Below are 22,495 nucleotides of genomic sequence, written 5' to 3'. Positions count from 1 at the left end.
TCGTGCGTCTGGGCCAAACAATTCAAGCAATGCCCATGTGCTTGGGCCACCTGCTGACGTTGATTGGGTGTCATACCCTTAAAAATGGGGCAGTGCTGCAGCCGGTGCGAACGGCAACAGAGCGGGCAGCGGAGGCGAGGCGGCTCTGAAACTAAAGTAGACATTGGGCGCGTGGCACGTCGTGGAGATGTCGGTGCAGTTGTTGCTGGTGTTGTTCGTGGCGCTGCTACGGGTTAGTCGCAGGGTGCGGCACAGTGACAGCCGAACGCATGGTTTTCGTGGGTGTAACTGGCATTTCAGCGTCCATAACTACCTGTATGGAAAAAAGAGCGAGTTTAGTTATGACTCAGTGATATAGATAATGGATCCTTTAAAATGTAACCAACTTTATTTGGTTGGTGGGGGACGTTTTAGTCCACCCATTATTGTATTAGTATATATTGTGGTGATTTATTATATTTGCGGTTTTTTTCGGTTTTAGGTTATTAGACGGATATTTTGTTTTCTGCGTGTATATAATATTATTGTACGGATGTTTTATTACTTGCGTTTTCGCTGTTGTCTGCGATTGGTAGGAAGCATAGTTTAACGAGTGGCCTGGTTAGCGTACCGGTTCGAGTACGGAGGTCAACTACTCGTATATGACCGTCGGAACCATGATGTAGCTTCTCTATGCAACCAAGCCGCCATTCTGTAGGGGGGAGACAATCGTCATGGATTAGGACAAAATCTCCAAGCCTTGGCGCCTTTTCGGGAGTTTTCCAGCGGTACCTTTCATGAAGGTCCTTTATATACTCCTCCTTCCATCGGCGGCTGAAATCATGACGGAGAATTTTAATTCTTTCCCATCTATAATGTAAGGAAAGCGACTCCACGCCTGGCTCAGGTATGGCCAGAATGGGTGCTCCTTTTAGAAAGTGCCCTGGAGTTAGGGCTGTGAGATCTGAGGGATCTTGCGAGAGTGTCGTAAGTGGCCGTGAATTGAGAACGGCTTCAATGCGAATTAATAATGTTGTAAATTCTTCATAATTAAATTTGTAGTTTCCAGCTACTTTTTTAAAGTGGGATTTGAAGCTTTTTACAGCTGATTCCCATAAACCACCCATATGAGGAGCGCTTGGAGGGATAAACTGCCAGTTAATACCTTGGGGAGCGTACTTTTGTACAATTTCAGGTGAGACTTGTTTGACAAAATTCACGAACTGTTTTTCTGTGGCTCTTTGAGCTCCTATAAATGTCTTGCCATTGTCGCTCATGAGTTTTGACGGAAAACCACGTCGTCCGACGAAGCGAGCAAATGCCGCGAGAAAAGCCTCCTTTGTCAGATTCGTACATAGCTCGAGGTGCACTGCTTTTGTCGTGAAACAGACAAACACAGCCACATAGCCTTTAATGAGGGTGGGAGACCTTAACATGGATGCCTTTATCTGAAAAGGCAAAGCAAAGTCGACACCTGTAATGGTGAAAGGCAGAGCGAAGTTACAGCTTATGCATAGTGCAGATCTTGCACATGAAAATGCATTTCTTTATTTTGGGCTTGAGTCTAGGAATATAAAACTCTTGACGGACTATTTGTTGCATGAGGCGATGTTCTGCGTGTAGCAATAGCACGTGGACATAGTTAAGGTATAAGGTGGCAAGTTGTGATTTCTCTCGGATAACTATGGGATGACGTTCGTTATACGTCAGGCTAGAATTGGCAAGCCGACCATTCGCACGGAGTACTCCTTTCGTGTCAATGAATGGATTTAAGACTAAGAATGAGCTCTTTTTATCTATCGGCTTCGATTCTTTTAGTAATGATATTTCTCGGCTGAAGTAACGCGCTTGCGTAGATGCGATAAGAGCGACCTTTGCTTTTTGTAAGTCTAGGTGCGTCACTGTATCGCATTGGGAGTGTAATGAAGTTACTCCCTTAAGTTTAATTTTGAGTCGCTCTATGAACGTGAGCATGTAAGCGATTACCCTGAGTGCTCGGGGATATGAGGAAAATCGCTCCAGGATGTCATTATCCTGCAATGTTGCGTGAAAGGAGTCGATTTTTCGACTTTCTGGGGCAATTATATTGCGCATGGGCGATTGTGGCCAAGAATCAGAAGATTCGGTTAACCATCGGGGGCCATTCCACCAGAGGGTGGTGGTGACAAGGTGCAGGGGTTTGCACCCTCTTGTATCTAGATCAGCAGGATTGTCAGCACTGGCTACATGTCGCCAAGTGGCTGATCCTACTAGGTCAAGTATTTGAGACGTTCGGTTTGAAATATACGTCTTTCATGCATGTGGTGGTTTTTCTAACCAGGCGAGTACGATTTCAGAATCGGACCACAGATATAGTTTGTATTTTGCCATGTTTAAATGCATTCGCACCATGGATACTAGTTTGGCTAGTAGTAGCGCTCCACACAGTTCAAGTCGTGGCAGACTTATTGTTTTTAACGGAGCTACTTTTGCTTTTGCTACTAGTAAGTGGCTTGTGGTCGCAATGTCGCTTTGTGTGTGAACATATATAGTTGCGCAATATGCCTTTTCAGAAGCGTCACAGAAGCCGTGTAGTTCGACTTTGTGCTCTGGGGCATAATTTACCCATCGTGGGATTTGTATCTGTGAGATATCATTTAGATTGCTCGCAAACTGGGACCACTTTTCTAAACGAAGTGGTTTTACTTGTTCGTCCCAGTCGGTTCCATTTAACCATAATTCTTGTATTAGGATTTTGGCTTGTATCATAACTGGCGAAAGCCATAATGCGGGGTCGAAAAGCTTTGCCACAGAGGATAGAATTTGTCGCTTCGTTATGGCGGATAATGCAGATATTGACTCTGTAGTGTATGAAAACTGGTCAGATATCGCATTCCATTTGATCCCCAGAGTTTTTGTTGTACTTTCCTTTTCGAAATTAGGGAAATTAGTATCTAACAAATTTTCTTGTGGTATATTTTTTAAAATATTAGGGTGGTTCGCCGTTATCTTTTTCAACGGAAACCCTGCGGTTTTGAGGGCTTTTACCACTTGTGAGAGTGACTCGTATGCTTGTGGAAGACTGTGACTTCCAGACAAGATATCGTCTACATATGTTTGTGTTTTTAACAGTTTGGTTGCCAGGGGAAATTCTGACTTTGTGTTTTCTGTCAGTTTTTGGAGTGTTCGAATGGCTAAATATGGAGCACAGTTGACGCCAAAGGTAACTGTTTTAAGTTTATAGTCGCGTAGTGGACTATTGGGAGATTTTCGGAAAATAATTCGCTGAAAATCTTGATCGTCTTGATGTACGACTATTTGTCTATACATTTTTTCGACGTCTTCGTTATATACGTATTTGAATATACGCCAATTTAAAATTAGTAGCATTAAATCTGGTTGGAGCGTGGGTCCCGTAAATAGGATATCATTTAGGGAATTCCCCGAGCTAGTAGATCTTGATGCATTAAAAACAACTCTTACTTTAGTTGTTTTTTTTTGTCTGGCTTTACTACTGCGTGATGAGGCAAGTAAAATGAGTAATATTTGCCATTTATGATTTTTTCGCATGGACTTACTTCCTCCATGTGGTCTAAATGGAGATATTCTTCCAACACACCATCATATACTGGTTTGAGTTCGCCTTTTTTAAGTAGGTTTTTTTCCATTCTTTGAAACTGCTGTATTGCAGAGGTGCGAGAGTGACCTAAGGCGATGGTGTTGGGAAATTGTTGTTTTAGTGGTAGTCGTACGACGTACCGACCATTATCTGATCTAGTAGTTGTGGCTTTGTAAAAGTCTTCACAATACTGATCTTCAGGGGTTGTGATTGATATGGGGGGGAGTTCTTCTAACTCCCAAAATTTTTTCAATTGTGAATTGAGATATTCGTTTGAGATTTCCTCAACCTGAGTGGTCATGGTGGTAACTGGTTCCGAAACTAGTCCACTTAGGATCCACCCAAAAATAGTGTTTTGTGCCAGAAGTGTATTTGAAATTTTCTCAATACCTTCGAGTATTATCTGTGGTATGAGATCGCTGCCTAATAGAAAGTCTATTTGAGCGGGAGTGTTGCAGTTGGGATCTGCTAGCTTTAGGTGTGAAACCTTTTGCCAATGCTTGCTATTTATGTGATAGCTTGGAAGCATATTTGTAAGTTGCGGTAAGACTATAGCTTCTGCTTGTATGTGCTTATCCGCTTGGGGGGAAATTAAGATAATGGGGCAGATTTTATTTGAGTTTTGGACTACTCTTCCGCCCATTCCCGTGATTTCAAAATTGGCTAGTTTTGTTGGCAGTTGTAGCCTATTTTGAGCCCTAGACGCTATGAATGATCGTTGTGATCCTTGGTCTATTAAGGCTCTAAGTTTAAACAGCTCTCCTCGGTGTTCGATGGAGACGACTGCTGTGGGTAGTAGTATTCTACTTTGAATTTCGCTGTGTAGCGTTTGGGTATTTATTGCCTTTGAGCAGCATGGTGCCTCTTGGCAATTTTCGGGATTTAGCACTTCGGGATTTGCTGTTGCAACTAAACCCGTGGCTCTTTTCATAGTTGCGCTGTTTGGGGGTGATCTAGAAAAATTGTTATAATGAAGCATAGAATGATGTCGTTTATGACAATAAACGCAATTAAATTTGCTTTCGCACTCTTTAAGTGTATGCGCATGTGACAAGCTGTTTGTACAAAGTCGTTTTGTTTTTACATAATTGTTTCGGTCGATAATATTCAATTTTTTGAATCTCTCGCAAGATTTGAGCTTATGCCCTCCTCGCATGACGTTTGTTTGTACTGTTCGGATGTGAACGTTTGATTTTTGAAGAAGCTTCTATTTAAATTGTTGTTGCTACTGGCTTGGGGTCTGTGGAAGCTTCTATTTAGGTCATGTTGAACGGGTTTTGTTCTGACCATTTTTTTATCTACCCTTTCTGCGATTTCATATTGGGTAGTTAGGAAATCTTTCATTTATTGCCACGTGGGGCATTTTCTTCGTGATGAGAGCGATTGCTCCCACAAAAGTAACGTTTTTTCTGGTAAAGCGGCGGTGCATATATTTACCAGTATTGGGTCCCAGCTGTCTGTGGGAATATTTTGTGTCGATAAAACCGACAAACAATTTGAAACAGTGGATTGATGTTTGATGAATTCTTCACTTGTTTCCCTTTGAATTTTTGGCAAGTTCATTAATATCGATATTTGTTTATCTACCAATATCCTTTCGTTTTCGAATCTTGATTTAAGAGCTTCCCAAGCCAAATTGAAATTATCGTCATTAAGTGCGAACTGTTTTACTATTACGCCTGCTTGACCTTTTGTTTTGTATCGGAGGTGATACAATTTTTGTGCATTTGATAATTTTGGGTGGTTCATGTAAACGGCTGTAAACATGTCGCGGAAGGACGGCCATTGTTCATAACCACCATGAAATATTTCTGTGTCACATGCGGGCACCTTGAGATGGATGCCTGAACTTGCCTCTTGACTTTGTACTTGTGGCAGCTCTACTAGCGGATGTGGAGTAGGTGCAATTGCTTTTATTAGCTTTAGTTGATCGGAAATCATTGCTTTAGTTTCTTCGAACTGGTCTATGCAGTTCTCATATTTGGCGTAAGCCGAGGACTTCAAATTTTCTGGTAGATCTGAGTCATCAGATTCTACTATGGCGTCATATGAAGCTTGGAGACGTGACCAAAAATTGTCAAGATTGTCTTTTTTGATTTCTAATACCGATTCAGAATTGTCCTGAATCGGCGAAGATGAGAATCTAGTGCAGTATCTTATTAAACTGTCACTTTCTGAAATGAATTTTGTGTAAGAAATGTCTCTACCCCTTTTTTGTTTTGTCGCACCTAGCTTGGAGCGTTTAGCTTCTGCAGGTGCACATGGACTTTTCTCGTCCGAAATCATTTTATTTACTTTTAATAGTTGTGAAGATTTAGATTCTTTTGAATCTGTGCTCATTTGGAAAAAATAGAAAATTAAAAAAGTAAATTTTCTCAATGTATAAATAATAAAATAAGCGATACTTTGTAAATTATAACTGCAGCCGAAACTCTTTTACGTAATTACGAGTTTTTAATTCGAATACAATAAACAAAGGTGCGTGAATAGAAATTTTTTTTTGTATAATTAAGACCGATTTTTTATTTGAGTTATCAAATAAGTATTTGTATTGTATTTTATTATTTGTAATAATTACAAAAGTTTAATAATAACCGCAATTATTTATTTTTAATAATTTATTTTTTTTTGTATCCGGAAGTCCTGTAGGGTATACCTATAGTTCAGTTTATATATATTGGCTTAAAGTACGAATGAGCGCTCGTGAGAAGATCACTTTATACAAAGGTATGCACGATTTGTTTGTGCTTTGATTTTCTGTATGCAATCCTGCTTGCTTACTGCAAGGGGTATTGCCGAATAGATGCCGAAGTGGACTTTGAAAATAATTTAGTTGTTGCTCAACCAGTATACATATATGAGTATATATATATAAATTATTATTATTTTTTTATTTTTTTGTATTATTAAACCGTTCTATATTTTTGTTTTTGGCTAAATTAAAATTCCGTTTATCGTACTGTTTTAATTTGCGAAATGTTACGATTACTTTTTCGCACGATTGTACCCTATGTATTTAGGGTATGCCGACCTAAGTGCATTAGATACTGTATGTAGGTATGTATGTATATGAGAATTGGTAAAATGCTGGTATTTTTTGCTTTCGTTTTCGCTTTGCTAATTTGCACTTAGGAATTAAGTAAGTATATGTAATATGCATATAATAAATATGAACATACGTATGAAGTATATATGTATATATGTATGTAAGTAGGTAAGTATACTCAAATCTGTCTCTTTTCTCTTCTTTATTTTCTTTTATTGTATTTAGGTTGTTATTTTGCCTTTGCTTACCTTTTTTTTATGCAGACCTGCTTATTGCTTTGTTAAGCCTAAGGGGTCTGTCGGAAATTTTTCGCAAGTAAATGCTTGAAAATTTTTTTGTATTTGGGAAATTGATGTGTTTTTAAAACACAGTGCTTTTTAAACACAATGGTAAGCTTATAGGCATTGATTTATTATGTATATATTAATATACATTATATATTACTGTACATGCTGATATAAATCGTACATCAACATACTACATACATATGTATATACAATAATGAATAATGGAAACGATACAACTCACTTGGCATTCCTCCAGGGGCTTTAGGGGGTATTATATATTTATTTTGCCTATCTGGGTTTTAGAGTCCTTTCCTCTTTGTTCCAGATTTTGCTGTAGTAATTGGTGTAATCTCCGTGCCTATTTGTTTGGGTGTTAGTTTTTATTTTAGCTCGCGCCCATTTAGGTTTATTGTTAATATGGTTGTTATTTTCGCGCCCGCTTATATGGTTTATTTTGTTTGACTTCGCGCCCGCTTTTATTTTACTTATTATTTTTTTCTTCTTCACTTTATTTGTGTGCTTTTTTAAGTATATATTAAATATGTATATTTTCCAAAGAAAATAAAATTTTATAAAAACGGGTTTTGTTTTTTTGTTTTTCTTTTTGTTGTTTTTTTTTTTCTTCACAAAGTTAACAGACTTTTGGTGCCGACCAAACGCACGAAAGTTTTCACCGGTACATATGTATATCCATAATTCAGTTACTTTCAATAACTGCACTTGTCATATGTACATATGTAAATATATGTATTTTTTATAAATGCACTTTCGTTTATACACTTCCCGCCGGTTTTTATTTTCCGGTACTTTTTTTTGTTTCACTGCCCTTTTATCACTTTATATACATGTCTCTTTATGTAATTTATTGGTTTTGTCACTGTTTCACTGCACTTTGGTCACATATGTATTTTTCCTTTTTTTTTTTTTATAAATCGATAGTGCCTTTCGTTTAGGCTCGAAGGACCATAGTTACTTTTGTACCTTTGTTCTCACCTTTTCCACTTTTTCGTTCCACTAAACACTCACGTATTTGTAAAAACTGAAATTTATTTATAAATATGTTGATATCTTATCAACAAACCAAAAAAGAACTTATAACGTCACTTGAGGAATAAAAGGTTATAATCGGGATGTGCGACCGTGGAAAAAAGGCGAAACTTCAATTGCGACTTCCCTGTTGACGATTTCGATGGAAAAAAAGGGTCGGCTCGATCGCCCTCTCTGGTTTTGTTCATGTTGGTGTGTAGAGTTATTCTGCTGTGTGTGGGTGTAAGCTGCTGCTTCCAGCAAGGTTGCCTTGGTGCGTGGGGTGTGGGTGTGCTGATGTTTCCAGATGTGGTGTGCCAGTGTTGTCCGGTAAGTGGTGTGTTACGCTGTCGTGTGCGTGGTGTGTTGTGTTGTCGCATGAGTGGTGTGTTGTGTTGTCGTATGAGTAGTGTGTTGTGCGGTGTAGTTGACTGCATTAGGGCGGGAAGCTGAACTCATTTAGCCATCCCGGCCCCCCTAGGCGAATGTTCAGCCTAGCAGTCGCTGGAGTTGTTGCAACGTTGCCACGACGTTGCTGAGGCCTGTCCTGCGACGAGGATGCGGCCTTAAGGGTTGGTGTCGTGTTGAGGTGCTATTGAGCTGACGCCAAGTACGGGGTGCGGCGAGTGCTTGTCGTTGACATCTGCATCATGGCTGCGGGGTACTGAGGGCCGTGCGCCAGGGCGTCTTGGGTTTCGATGCAGCAAGGTATGATGCGGCCTGTCGCAGTGTTGGCACACGATATCGGACACGCATTCCTGAGTGTCGTGCGTCTGGGCCAAACAATTCAAGCGATGCCCATGTGCTTGGGCCACCTGCTGACGTTGATTGGGTGTCATACCCTTAAAAATGGGGCAGTGCTGCAGCGGAGGCGAGGCGGCTCTGAAACTAAAGTAGACATTGGGCGCGTGGCACGTCGTGGAGATGTCGGTGCAGTTGTTGCTGGTGTTGTTCGTGGCGCTGCTACGGGGGTAGTCGCAGGGTGCGGCACAGTGACAGCCGAACGCATGGTTTTCGTGGGTCTAACTGGCATTTCAGCGTCCATAACTACCTGTATGGAAAAAAGAGCGAGTTTAGTTATGACTCAGTGATATAGATAATGGATCCTTTAAAATGTAACCAACTTTATTTGGTTGGTGGGGGACGTTTTAGTCCACCCATTATTGTATTAGTATATATTGTGGTGATTTATTATATTTGCGGTTTTTTTCGGTTTTAGGTTATTAGACGGATATTTTGTTTTCTGCGTGTATATAATATTATTGTACGGATGTTTTATTACTTGCGTTTTCGCTGTTGTCTGCGATTGGTAGGAAGCATAGTTTAACGAGCGACCTGGTTAGCGTACCGGTTCGAGTACGGAGGTCAACTACTCGTATATGACCGTCGGAACCATGATGTAGCTTCTCTATGCAACCAAGCCGCCATTCTGTAGGGGGGAGACAATCGTCATGGATTAGGACAAAATCTCCAAGCCTTGGCGCCTTTTCGGGAGTTTTCCAGCGGTACCTTTCATGAAGGTCCTTTATATACTCCTCCTTCCATCGGCGGCTGAAATCATGACGGAGAATTTTAATTCTTTCCCATCTATTATGTAAGGACAGCGACTCCACGCCTGGCTCAGGTATGGCCAGAATGGGTGCTCCTTTTAGAAAGTGCCCTGGAGTTAGGGCTGTGAGATTTGAGGGATCTTGCGAGAGTGTCGTAAGTGGCCGTGAATTGAGAACGGCTTCAATGCGAATTAATAATGTTGTAAATTTTTCATAATTAAATTTGTAGTTTCCAGCTACTTTTTTAAAGTGGGATTTGAAGCTTTTTACAGCTGATTCCCATAAACCACCCATATGAGGAGCGCTTGGAGGGATAAACTGCCAGTTAATACCTTGGGGAGCGTACTTTTGTACAATTTCAGGTGAGACTTGTTTGACAAAATTCACGAACTGTTTTTCTGTGGCTCTTTGAGCTCCTATAAATGTCTCGCCATTGTCGCTCATGAGTTTTGACGGAAAACCACGTCGTCCGACGAAGCGAGCAAATGCCGCGAGAAAAGCCTCCTTTGTCAGATTCGTACATAGCTCGAGGTGCACTGCTTTTGTCGTGAAACAGACAAACACAGCCACATAGCCTTTAATGAGGGTGGGAGACCTTAACATGGATGCCTTTATCTGAAAAGGCAAAGCAAAGTCGACACCTGTAATGGTGAAAGGCAGAGCGAAGTTACAGCTTATGCATAGTGCAGATCTTGCACATGAAAATGCATTTCTTTATTTTGGGCTTGAGTCTTGGAATATAAAACTCTTGACGGACTATTTGTTGCATGAGGCGATGTTCTGCGTATAGCAATAGCACGTGGACATAGTTAAGGTATAAGGTGGCAAGTTGTGATTTCTCTCGGATAACTATGGGATGACGTTCGTTATACGTCAGGCTTGAATTGGCAAGCCGACCATTCGCACGGAGTACTCCTTTCGTGTCAATGAATGGATTTAAGACTAAGAATGAGCTCTTTTTATCTATCGGCTTCGATTCTCTTAGTAATGATATTTCTCGGCTGAAGTAACGCGCTTGCGTAGATGCGATAAGAGCGACCTTTGCCTTTTGTAAGTCTAGGTGCGTCACTGTATCGCATTGGGAGTGTAATGAAGTTACTCCCTTAAGTTTAATTTTGAGTAGCTCTATGAACTTGAGCATGTAAGCGATTACCCTGAGTGTCATTATCCTGCAATGTTGCGTGAAAGGAGTCGATTTTTCGACTTTCTGGGGCAATTATATTGCGCATGGGCGATTGTGGCCAAGAATCAGAAGATTCGGTTAACCATCGGGGGCCATTCCACCAGAGGGTGGTGGTGACAAGGTGCAGGGGTTTGCACCCTCTTGTATCTAGATCAGCAGGATTGTCAGCACTGGCTACATGTCGCCAAGTGGCTGATCCTACTAGGTCAAGTATTTGAGACGTTCGGTTTGAAATATACGTCTTTCATGCATGTGGTGGTTTTTCTAACCAGGCGAGTACGATTTCAGAATCGGACCACAGATATAGTTTGTATTTTGCCATGTTTAAATGCATTCGCACCATGGATACTAGTTTGGCTAGTAGTAGTGGCAGACTTATTGTTTTTAACGGAGCTACTTTTGCTTTTGCTACTAGTAAGTGGCTTGTGGTCGCAATGTCGCTTTGTGTGTGAACATATATAGTTGCGCAATATGCCTTTTCAGAAGCGTCACAGAAGCCGTGTAGTTCGACTTTGTGCTCTGGGGCATAATTTACCCATCGTGGGATTTGTATCTGTGAGATATCATTTAGATTGCTCGCAAACTGGGACCACTTTTCTAAACGAAGTGGTTTTACTTGTTCGTCCCAGTCGGTTCCATTTAACCATAATTCTTGTATTAGGATTTTGGCTTGTATCATAACTGGCGAAAGCCATACTGCGGGGTCGAAAAGCTTTGCCACAGAGGATAGAATTTGTCGCTTCGTTATGGCGGATAATGCAGATATTGACTCTGTAGTGTATGAAAACTGGTCAGATATCGCATTCCATTGGATCCCCAGAGTTTTTGTTGTACTTTCCTTTTCGAAATTAGGGAAATTAGTATCTAACAAATTTTCTTGTGGTATATTTTTTAAAATATTAGGGTGGTTCGCCGTTATCTTTTTCAACGGAAACCCTGCGGTTTTGAGGGCTTTTACCACTTGTGATAGTGACTCGTATGCTTGTGGAAGACTGTGACTTCCAGACAAGATATCGTCTACATATGTTTGTGTTTTTAACAGTTTGGTTGCCAGGGGAAATTCTGACTTTGTGTTTTCTGTCAGTTCGTGGAGTGTTCGAATCTCTAAATATGGAGCACAGTTGACGCCAAAGGTAACTGTTTTAAGTTTATAGTCGCGTAGTGGACTATTGGGAGATTTTCGGAAAATAATTCGCTGAAAATCTTGATCGTCTTGATGTACGACTATTTGTCTATACATTTTTTCGACGTCTTCGTTATATACGTATTTGAATATACGCCAATTTAAAATTAGTAGCATTAAATCTGGTTGGAGCGTGGGTCCCGTAAATAGGATATCATTTAGGGAATTCCCCGAGCTAGTAGATCTTGATGCATTAAAAACAACTCTTACTTTAGTTGTTTTTTTTTTGTCTGGCTTTACTACTGCGTGATGAGGCAAGTAAAATGAGTAATATTTGCCATTTATGATTTTTTCGCATGGACTTACTTCCTCCATGTGGTCTAAATGGAGATATTCTTCCAACACACCATCATATACTGGTTTGAGTTCGCCTTTTTTAAGTAGGTTTTTTTCCATTCTTTGAAACTGCTGTATTGCAGAGGTGCGAGAGTGACCTAAGGCGATGGTGTTGGGAAATTGTTGTTTTAGTGGTAGTCGTACGACGTACCGACCATTATCTGATCTAGTAGTTGTGGCTTTGTAAAAGTCTTCACAATACTGATCTTCAGGGGTTGTGATTGATATGGGGGGGAGTTCTTCTAACTCCCAAAATTTTTTCAATTGTGAATTGAGATATTCGTTTGAGATTTCCTCAACCTGAGTGGTCATGGTGGTAACTGGTTCCGAAACTAGTCCACTTAGGATCCACCCAAAAATAGTGTTTTGTGCCAGAAGTGTATTTGAAATTTTCTCAATACCTGCGAGTATTATCTGTGGTATGAGATCGCTGCCTAATAGAAAGTCTATTTGAGCGGGAGTGTTGCAGTTGGGATCTGCTAGCTTTAGGTGTGAAACCTTTTGCCAATGCTTGCTATTTATGTGATAGCTTGGAAGCATATTTGTAAGTTGCGGTAAGACTATAGCTTCTGCTTGTATGTGCTTATCCGCTTGGGGGGAAATTAAGATAATGGGGCAGATTTTATTTGAGTTTTGGACTACTCTTCCGCCCATTCCCGTGATTTCAAAATTGGCTAGTTTTGTTGGCAGTTGTAGCCTATTTTGAGCCCTAGACGCTATGAATGATCGTTGTGATCCTTGGTCTATTAAGGCTCTAAGTTTAAACAGCTCTCCTCGGTGTTCGATGGAGACGACTGCTGTGGGTAGTAGTATTCTACTTTGAATTTCGCTGTGTAGCGTTTGGGTATTTATTGCCTTTGAGCAGCATGGTGCCTCTTGGCAATTTTCGGGATTTAGCACTTCGGGATTTGATGTTGCAACTAAACCCGTGGCTCTTTTCATAGTTGCGCTGTTTGGGGGTGATCTAGAAAAATTGTTATAATGAAGCATAGAATGATGTCGTTTATGACAATAAACGCAATTAAATTTGCTTTCGCACTCTTTAAGTGTATGCGCATGTGACAAGCTGTTTGTACAAAGTCGTTTTGTTTTTACATAATTGTTTCGGTCGATAATATTCAATTTTTTGAATCTCTCGCAAGATTTGAGCTTATGCCCTCCTCGCATGACGTTTGTTTGTACTGTTCGGATGTGAACGTTTGATTTTTGAAGAAGCTTCTATTTAAATTGTTGTTGCTACTGGCTTGGGGTCTGTGGAAGCTTCTATTTAGGTCATGTTGAACGGGTTTTGTTCTGACCATTTTTTTATCTACCCTTTCTGCGATTTCATATTGGGTAGTTAGGAAATCTTTCATTTATTGCCACGTGGGGCATTTTCTTCGTGATGAGAGCGATTGCTCCCACAAAAGTAACGTTTTTTCTGGTAAAGCGGCGGTGCATATATTTACCAGTATTGGGTCCCAGCTGTCTGTGGGAATATTTTGTGTCGATAAAACCGACAAACAATTTGAAACAGTGGATTGATGTTTGATGAATTCTTCACTTGTTTCCCTTTGAATTTTTGGCAAGTTCATTAATATCGATATTTGTTTATCGACCAATATCCTTTCGTTTTCGAATCTTGATTTAAGAGCTTCCCAAGCCAAATTGAAATTATCGTCATTAAGTGCGAACTGTTTTACTATTACGCCTGCTTGACCTTTTGTTTTGTATCGGAGGTGATACAATTTTTGTGCATTTGATAATTTTGGGTGGTTCATGTAAACGGCTGTAAACATGTCGCGGAAGGACGGCCATTGTTCATAACCACCATGAAATATTTCTGTGTCACATGCGGGCACCTTGAGATGGATGCCTGAACTTGCCTCTTGACTTTGTACTTGTGGTAGCTCTACTAGCGGATGTGGAGTAGGTGCAATTGCTTTTATTAGCTTTAGTTGATCGGAAATCATTGCTTTAGTTTCTTCGAACTGGTCTATGCAGTTCTCATATTTGGCGTAAGCCGAGGACTTCAAATTTTCTGGTAGATCTGAGTCATCAGATTCTACTATGGCGTCATATGAAGCTTGGAGACGTGACCAAAAATTGTCAAGATTGTCTTTTTTGATTTCTAATACCGATTCAGAATTGTCCTGAATCGGCGAAGATGAGAATCTAGTGCAGTATCTTATTAAACTGTCACTTTCTGAAATGAATTTTGTGTAAGAAATGTCTCTACCCCTTTTTTGTTTTGTCGCACCTAGCTTGGAGCGTTTAGCTTCTGCAGGTGCACATGGACTTTTCTCGTCCGAAATCATTTTATTTACTTTTAATAGTTGTGAAGATTTAGATTCTTTTGAATCTGTGCTCATTTGGAAAAAATAGAAAATTAAAAAAGTAAATTTTCTCAATGTATAAATAATAAAATAAGCGATACTTTGTAAATTATAACTGCAGCCGAAACTCTTTTACGTAAATACGAGTTTTTAATTCGGATACAATAAACAAAGGTGCGTGAATAGAAATTTTTTTTTGTATAATTAAGACCGATTTTTTATTTGAGTTATCAAATAAGTATTTGTATTGTATTTTATTATTTGTAATAATTACAAAAGTTTATTAATAACCGCAATTATTTATTTTTAATAATTTATTTTTTTTTGTATCCGGAAGTCCTGTAGGGTATACCTATAGTTCAGTTTATATATATTGGCTTAAAGTACGAATGAGCGCTCGTGAGAAGATCACTTTATACAAAGGTATGCACGATTTGTTTGTGCTTTGATTTTCTGTATGCAATCCTGCTTGCTTACTGCAAGGGGTATTGCCGAATAGATGCCGAAGTGGACTTTGAAAATAATTTAGTTGTTGCTCAACCAGTATACATATATGAGTATATATATATAAATTATTATTATTTTTTTATTTTTTTGTATTATTAAACCGTTCTATATTTTTGTTTTTGGCTAAATTAAAATTCCGTTTATCGTACTGTTTTAATTTGCGAAATGTTACGATTACTTTTTCGCACGATTGTACCCTATGTATTTAGGGTATGCCGACCTAAGTGCATTAGATACTGTATGTAGGTATGTATGTATATGAGAATTGGTAAAATGCCGGTATTTTTTGCTTTCGTTTTCGCTTTGCTAATTTGCACTTAGGAATTAAGTAAGTATATGTAATATGCATATAATAAATATGAACATACGTATGAAGTATATATGTATATATGTATGTAAGTAGGTAAGTATACTCAAATCTGTCTCTTTTCTCTTCTTTATTTTCTTTTATTGTATTTAGGTTGTTATTTTGCCTTTGCTTACCTTTTTTTTATGCAGACCTGCTTATTGCTTTGTTAAGCCTAAGGGGTCTGTCGGAAATTTTTCGCAAGTAAATGCTTGAAAATTTTTTTGTATTTGGGAAATTGATGTGTTTTTAAAACACAGTGCTTTTTAAACACAATGGTAAGCTTATAGGCATTGATTTATTATGTATATATTAATATACATTATATATTACTGTACATGCTGATATAAATCGTACATCAACATACTACATACATATGTATATACAATAATGAATAATGGAAACGATACAACTCACTTGGCATTCCTCCAGGGGCTTTAGGGGGTATTATATATTTATTTTGCCTATCTGGGTTTTAGAGTCCTTTCGTCTTTGTTCCAGATTTTGCTGTAGTAATTGGTGTAATCTCCGTGCCTATTTGTTTGGGTGTTAGTTTTTATTTTAGCTCGCGCCCATTTAGGTTTATTGTTAATATGGTTGTTATTTTCGCGCCCGCTTATATGGTTTATTTTGTTTGACTTCGCGCCCGCTTTTATTTTACTTATTATTTTTTTCTTCTTCACTTTATTTGTGTGCTTTTTTAAGTATATATTAAATATGTATATTTTCCAAAGAAAATAAAATTTTATAAAAACGGGTTTTGTTTTTTTGTTTTTCTTTTTGTTGTTTTTTTTTTTTCTTCACAAAGTTAACAGACTTTTGGTGCCGACCAAACGCACGAAAGTTTTCACCGGTACATATGTATATCCATAATTCAGTTACTTTCAATAACTGCACTTGTCATATGTACATATGTAAATATATGTATTTTTTATAAATGCACTTTCGTTTATACACTTCCCGCCGGTTTTTATTTTCCGGTACTTTTTTTTTTTTTTTGTTTCACTGCCCTTTTATCACTTTATATACATGTCTCTTTATGTAATTTATTGGTTTTGTCACTGTTTCACTGCACTTTGGTCACATATGTATTTTTCCTTTTTTTTTTTTTATAAATCGATAGTGCCTTTCGTTTAGGCTCGAAGGACCATAGTTACTTTTGTACCTTTGTTCTCACCTTTTCCACTTTTTCGTTCCACTAAACACTCACGTATTTGTAAAAACTGAAATTTATTTATAAATATGTTGATATCTTATCAACAAACCAAAAAAGAACTTATAACGTCACTTGAGGAATAAAAGGTTATAATCGGGATGTGCGACCGTGGAAAAAAGGCGAAACTTCAATTGCGACTTCCCTGTTGACGATTTCGATGGAAAAAAAGGGTCGGCTCGATCGCCCTCTCTGGTTTTGTTCATGTTGGTGTGTAGAGTTATTCTGCTGTGTGTGGGTGTATGCTGCTGCTTCCAGCAAGGTTGCCTTGGTGCGTGGGGTGTGGGTGTGCTGATGTTTCCAGATGTGGTGTGCCAGTGTTGTCCGGTAAGTGGTGTGTTACGCTGTCGTGTGCGTGGTGTGTTGTGTTGTCGCATGAGTGGTGTGTTGTGTTGTCGTATGAGTAGTGTGTTGTGCGGTGTAGTTGACTGCATTAGGGCGGGAAGCTGAACTCATTTAGCCATCCCGGCCCCCCTAGGCGAATGTTCAGCCTAGCAGTCGCTGGAGTTGTTGCAACGTTGCCACGACGTTGCTGAGGCCTGTCCTGCGACGAGGATGCGGCCTTAAGGGTTGGTGTCGTGTTGAGGTGCTATTGAGCTGACGCCAAGTACGGGGTGCGGCGAGTGCTTGTCGTTGACATCTGCATCATGGCTGCGGGGTACTGAGGGCCGTGCGCCAGGGCGTCTTGGGTTTCGATGCAGCAAGGTATGATGCGGCCTGTCGCAGTGTTGGCACACGATATCGGACACGCATTCCTGAGTGTCGTGCGTCTGGGCCAAACAATTCAAGCGATGCCCATGTGCTTGGGCCACCTGCTGACGTTGATTGGGTGTCATACCCTTAAAAATGGGGCAGTGCTGCAGCGGAGGCGAGGCGGCTCTGAAACTAAAGTAGACATTGGGCGCGTGGCACGTCGTGGAGATGTCGGTGCAGTTGTTGCTGGTGTTGTTCGTGGCGCTGCTACGGGGGTAGTCGCAGGGTGCGGCACAGTGACAGCCGAACGCATGGTTTTCGTGGGTGTAACTGGCATTTCAGCGTCCATAACTACCTGTATGGAAAAAAGAGCGAGTTTAGTTATGACTCAGTGATATAGATAATGGATCCTTTAAAATGTAACCAACTTTATTTGGTTGGTGGGGGACGTTTTAGTCCACCCATTATTGTATTAGTATATATTGTGGTGATTTATTATATTTGCGGTTTTTTTCGGTTTTAGGTTATTAGACGGATATTTTGTTTTCTGCGTGTATATAATATTATTGTACGGATGTTTTATTACTTGCGTTTTCGCTGTTGTCTGCGATTGGTAGGAAGCATAGTTTAACGAGCGGCCTGGTTAGCGTACCGGTTCGAGTACGGAGGTCAACTACTCGTATATGACCGTCGGAACCATGATGTAGCTTCTCTATGCAACCAAGCCGCCATTCTGTAGGGGGGAGACAATCGTCATGGATTAGGACAAAATCTCCAAGCCTTGGCGCCTTTTCGGGAGTTTTCCAGCGGTACCTTTCATGAAGGTCCTTTATATATCTATTATGTAAGGACAGCGACTCCACGCCTGGCTCAGGTATGGCCAGAATGGGTGCTCCTTTTAGAAAGTGCCCTGGAGTTAGGGCTGTGAGATTTGAGGGATCTTGCGAGAGTGTCGTAAGTGGCCGTGAATTGAGAACGGCTTCAATGCGAATTAATAATGTTGTAAATTTTTCATAATTAAATTTGTAGTTTCCAGCTACTTTTTTAAAGTGGGATTTGAAGCTTTTTACAGCTGATTCCCATAAACCACCCATATGAGGAGCGCTTGGAGGGATAAACTGCCAGTTACTACCTTGGGGAGCGTACTTTTGTACAATTTCAGGTGAGACTTGTTTGACAAAATTCACGAACTGTTTTTCTGTGGCTCTTTGAGCTCCTATAAATGTCTTGCCATTGTCGCTCATGAGTTTTGACGGAAAACCACGTCGTCCGACGAAGCGAGCAAATGCCGCGAGAAAAGCCTCCTTTGTCAGATTCGTACATAGCTCGAGGTGCACTGCTTTTGTCGTGAAACAGACAAACACAGCCACATAGCCTTTAATGAGGGTGGGAGACCTTAACATGGATGCCTTTATCTGAAAAGGCAAAGCAAAGTCGACACCTGTAATGGTGAAAGGCAGAGCGAAGTTACAGCTTATGCATAGTGCAGATCTTGCACATGAAAATTCATTTCTTTATTTTGGGCTTGAGTCTTGGAATATAAAACTCTTGACGGACTATTTGTTGCATGAGGCGATGTTCTGCGTATAGCAATAGCACGTGGACATAGTTAAGGTATAAGGTGGCAAGTTGTGATTTCTCTCGGATAACTATGGGATGACGTTCGTTATACGTCAGGCTTGAATTGGCAAACCGACCATTCGCACGGAGTACTCCTTTCGTGTCAATGAATGGATTTAAGACTAAGAATGAGCTCTTTTTATCTATCGGCTTCGATTCTCTTAGTAATGATATTTCTCGGCTGAAGTAACGCGCTTGCGTAGATGCGATAAGAGCGACCTTTGCCTTTTGTAAGTCTAGGTGCGTCACTGTATCGCATTGGGAGTGTAATGAAGTTACTCCCTTAAGTTTAATTTTGAGTAGCTCTATGAACTTGAGCATGTAAGCGATTACCCTGAGTGTCATTATCCTGCAATGTTGCGTGAAAGGAGTCGATTTTTCGACTTTCTGGGGCAATTATATTGCGCATGGGCGATTGTGGCCAAGAATCAGAAGATTCGGTTAACCATCGGGGGCCATTCCACCAGAGGGTGGTGGTGACAAGGTGCAGGGGTTTGCACCCTCTTGTATCTAGATCAGCAGGATTGTCAGCACTGGCTACATGTCGCCAAGTGGCTGATCCTACTAGGTCAAGTATTTGAGACGTTCGGTTTGAAATATACGTCTTTCATGCATGTGGTGGTTTTTCTAACCAGGCGAGTACGATTTCAGAATCGGACCACAGATATAGTTTGTATTTTGCCATGTTTAAATGCATTCGCACCATGGATACTAGTTTGGCTAGTAGTAGTGGCAGACTTATTGTTTTTAACGGAGCTACTTTTGCTTTTGCTACTAGTAAGTGGCTTGTGGTCGCAATGTCGCTTTGTGTGTGAACATATATAGTTGCGCAATATGCCTTTTCAGAAGCGTCACAGAAGCCGTGTAGTTCGACTTTGTGCTCTGGGGCATAATTTACCCATCGTGGGATTTGTATCTGTGAGATATCATTTAGATTGCTCGCAAACTGGGACCACTTTTCTAAACGAAGTGGTTTTACTTGTTCGTCCCAGTCGGTTCCATTTAACCATAATTCTTGTATTAGGATTTTGGCTTGTATCATAACTGGCGAAAGCCATAATGCGGGGTCGAAAAGCTTTGCCACAGAGGATAGAATTTGTCGCTTCGTTATGGCGGATAATGCAGATATTGACTCTGTAGTGTATGAAAACTGGTCAGATATCGCATTCCATTTGATCCCCAGAGTTTTTGTTGTACTTTCCTTTTCGAAATTAGGGAAATTAGTATCTAACAAATTTTCTTGTGGTATATTTTTTAAAATATTAGGGTGGTTCGCCGTTATCTTTTTCAACGGAAACCCTGCGGTTTTGAGGGCTTTTACCACTTGTGAGAGTGACTCGTATGCTTGTGGAAGACTGTGACTTCCAGACAAGATATCGTCTACATATGTTTGTGTTTTTAACAGTTTGGTTGCCAGGGGAAATTCTGACTTTGTGTTTTCTGTCAGTTCGTGGAGTGTTCGAATGGCTAAATATGGAGCACAGTTGACGCCAAAGGTAACTGTTTTATGTTTATAGTCGCGTAGTGGACTATTGGGAGATTTTCGGAAAATAATTCGCTGAAAATCTTGATCGTCTTGATGTACGACTATTTGTCTATACATTTTTTCGACGTCTTCGTTATATACGTATTTGAATATACGCCAATTTAAAATTAGTAGCATTAAATCTGGTTGGAGCGTGGGTCCCGTAAATAGGATATCATTTAGGGAATTCCCCGAGCTAGTAGATCTTGATGCATTAAAAACAACTCTTACTTTAGTTGTTTTTTTTTGTCTGGCTTTACTACTGCGTGATGAGGCAAGTAAAATGAGTAATATTTGCCATTTATGATTTTTTCGCATGGACTTACTTCCTCCATGTGGTCTAAATGGAGATATTCTTCCAACACACCATCATATACTGGTTTGAGTTCGCCTTTTTTAAGTAGGTTTTTTTCCATTCTTTGAAACTGCTGTATTGCAGAGGTGCGAGAGTGACCTAAGGCGATGGTGTTGGGAAATTGTTGTTTTAGTGGTAGTCGTACGACGTACCGACCATTATCTGATCTAGTAGTTGTGGCTTTGTAAAAGTCTTCACAATACTGATCTTCAGGGGTTGTGATTGATATGGGGGGGAGTTCTTCTAACTCCCAAAATTTTTTCAATTGTGAATTGAGATATTCGTTTGAGATTTCCTCAACCTGAGTGGTCATGGTGGTAACTGGTTCCGAAACTAGTCCACTTAGGATCCACCCAAAAATAGTGTTTTGTGCCAGAAGTGTATTTGAAATTTTCTCAATACCTTCGAGTATTATCTGTGGTATGAGATCGCTGCCTAATAGAAAGTCTATTTGAGCGGGAGTGTTGCAGTTGGAATCTGCTAGCTTTAGGTGTGAAACCTTTTGCCAATGCTTGCTATTTATGTGATAGCTTGGAAGCATATTTGTAAGTTGCGGTAAGACTATAGCTTCTGCTTGTTTGTGCTTATCCGCTTGGGGGGAAATTAAGATAATGGGGCAGATTTTATTTGAGTTTTGGACTACTCTTCCGCCCATTCCCGTGATTTCAAAATTGGCTAGTTTTGTTGGCAGTTGTAGCCTATTTTGAGCCCTAGACGCTATGAATGATCGTTGTGATCCTTGGTCTATTAAGGCTCTAAGTTTAAACAGCTCTCCTCGGTGTTCGATGGAGACGACTGCTGTGGGTAGTAGTATTCTACTTTGAATTTCGCTGTGTAGCGTTTGGGTATTTATTGCCTTTGAGCAGCATGGTGCCTCTTGGCAATTTTCGGGATTTAGCACTTCGGGATTTGATGTTGCAACTAAACCCGTGGCTCTTTTCATAGTTGCGCTGTTTGGGGGTGATCTAGAAAAATTGTTATAATGAAGCATAGAATGATGTCGTTTATGACAATAAACGCAATTAAATTTGCTTTCGCACTCTTTAAGTGTATGCGCATGTGACAAGCTGTTTGTACAAAGTCGTTTTGTTTTTACATAATTGTTTCGGTCGATAATATTCAATTTTTTGAATCTCTCGCAAGATTTGAGCTTATGCCCTCCTCGCATGACGTTTGTTTGTACTGTTCGGATGTGAACGTTTGATTTTTGAAGAAGCTTCTATTTAAATTGTTGTTGCTACTGGCTTGGGGTCTGTGGAAGCTTCTATTTAGGTCATGTTGAACGGGTTTTGTTCTGACCATTTTTTTATCTACCCTTTCTGCGATTTCATATTGGGTAGTTAGGAAATCTTTCATTTGTTGCCACGTGGGGCATTTTCTTCGTGATGAGAACGATTGCTCCCACAAAAGTAACGATTTTTCTGGTAAAGCGGCGGTGCATATATTTACCAGTATTGGGTCCCAGCTGTCTGTGGGAATATTTTGTGTCGATAAAACCGACAAACAATTTGAAACAGTGGATTGATGTTTGATGAATTCTTCACTTGTTTCCCTTTGAATTTTTGGCAAGTTCATTAATATCGATATTTGTTTATCGACCAATATCCTTTCGTTTTCGAATCTTGATTTAAGAGCTTCCCAAGCCAAATTGAAATTATCGTCATTAAGTGCGAACTGTTTTACTATTACGCCTGCTTGACCTTTTGTTTTGTATCGGAGGTGATACAATTTTT

At 40.0% G+C, this 22,495-nt stretch overlaps 1 protein-coding gene across 1 annotated transcript; it reads right to left on the bottom strand.

Moving 5' to 3' along the window:
- Positions 1-226: 226 nt before the first annotated feature.
- Positions 227-17,611, bottom strand: LOC138856094 (hepatitis A virus cellular receptor 1-like). The gene is made up of 3 exons (XM_070106517.1): positions 17,408-17,611; positions 8,778-8,987; positions 227-313 (listed from the first exon to the last, which is right to left on the bottom strand). The coding sequence occupies exons 1-3, from the start codon at positions 17,609-17,611 to the stop codon at positions 227-229; spliced, it is 501 nt and encodes a 166-aa protein (XP_069962618.1).
- Positions 17,612-22,495: the final 4,884 nt, after the last annotated feature.

Source organism: Bactrocera oleae, chromosome 3 (assembly GCF_042242935.1).
Source record: "Bactrocera oleae isolate idBacOlea1 chromosome 3, idBacOlea1, whole genome shotgun sequence".
Classification (NCBI taxonomy): Eukaryota; Metazoa; Arthropoda; class Insecta; order Diptera; family Tephritidae; genus Bactrocera; species Bactrocera oleae.
The sequence above is the reverse complement of the archived record's forward strand: the minus strand, read 5'-3'. Positions and strand labels throughout refer to the sequence as shown.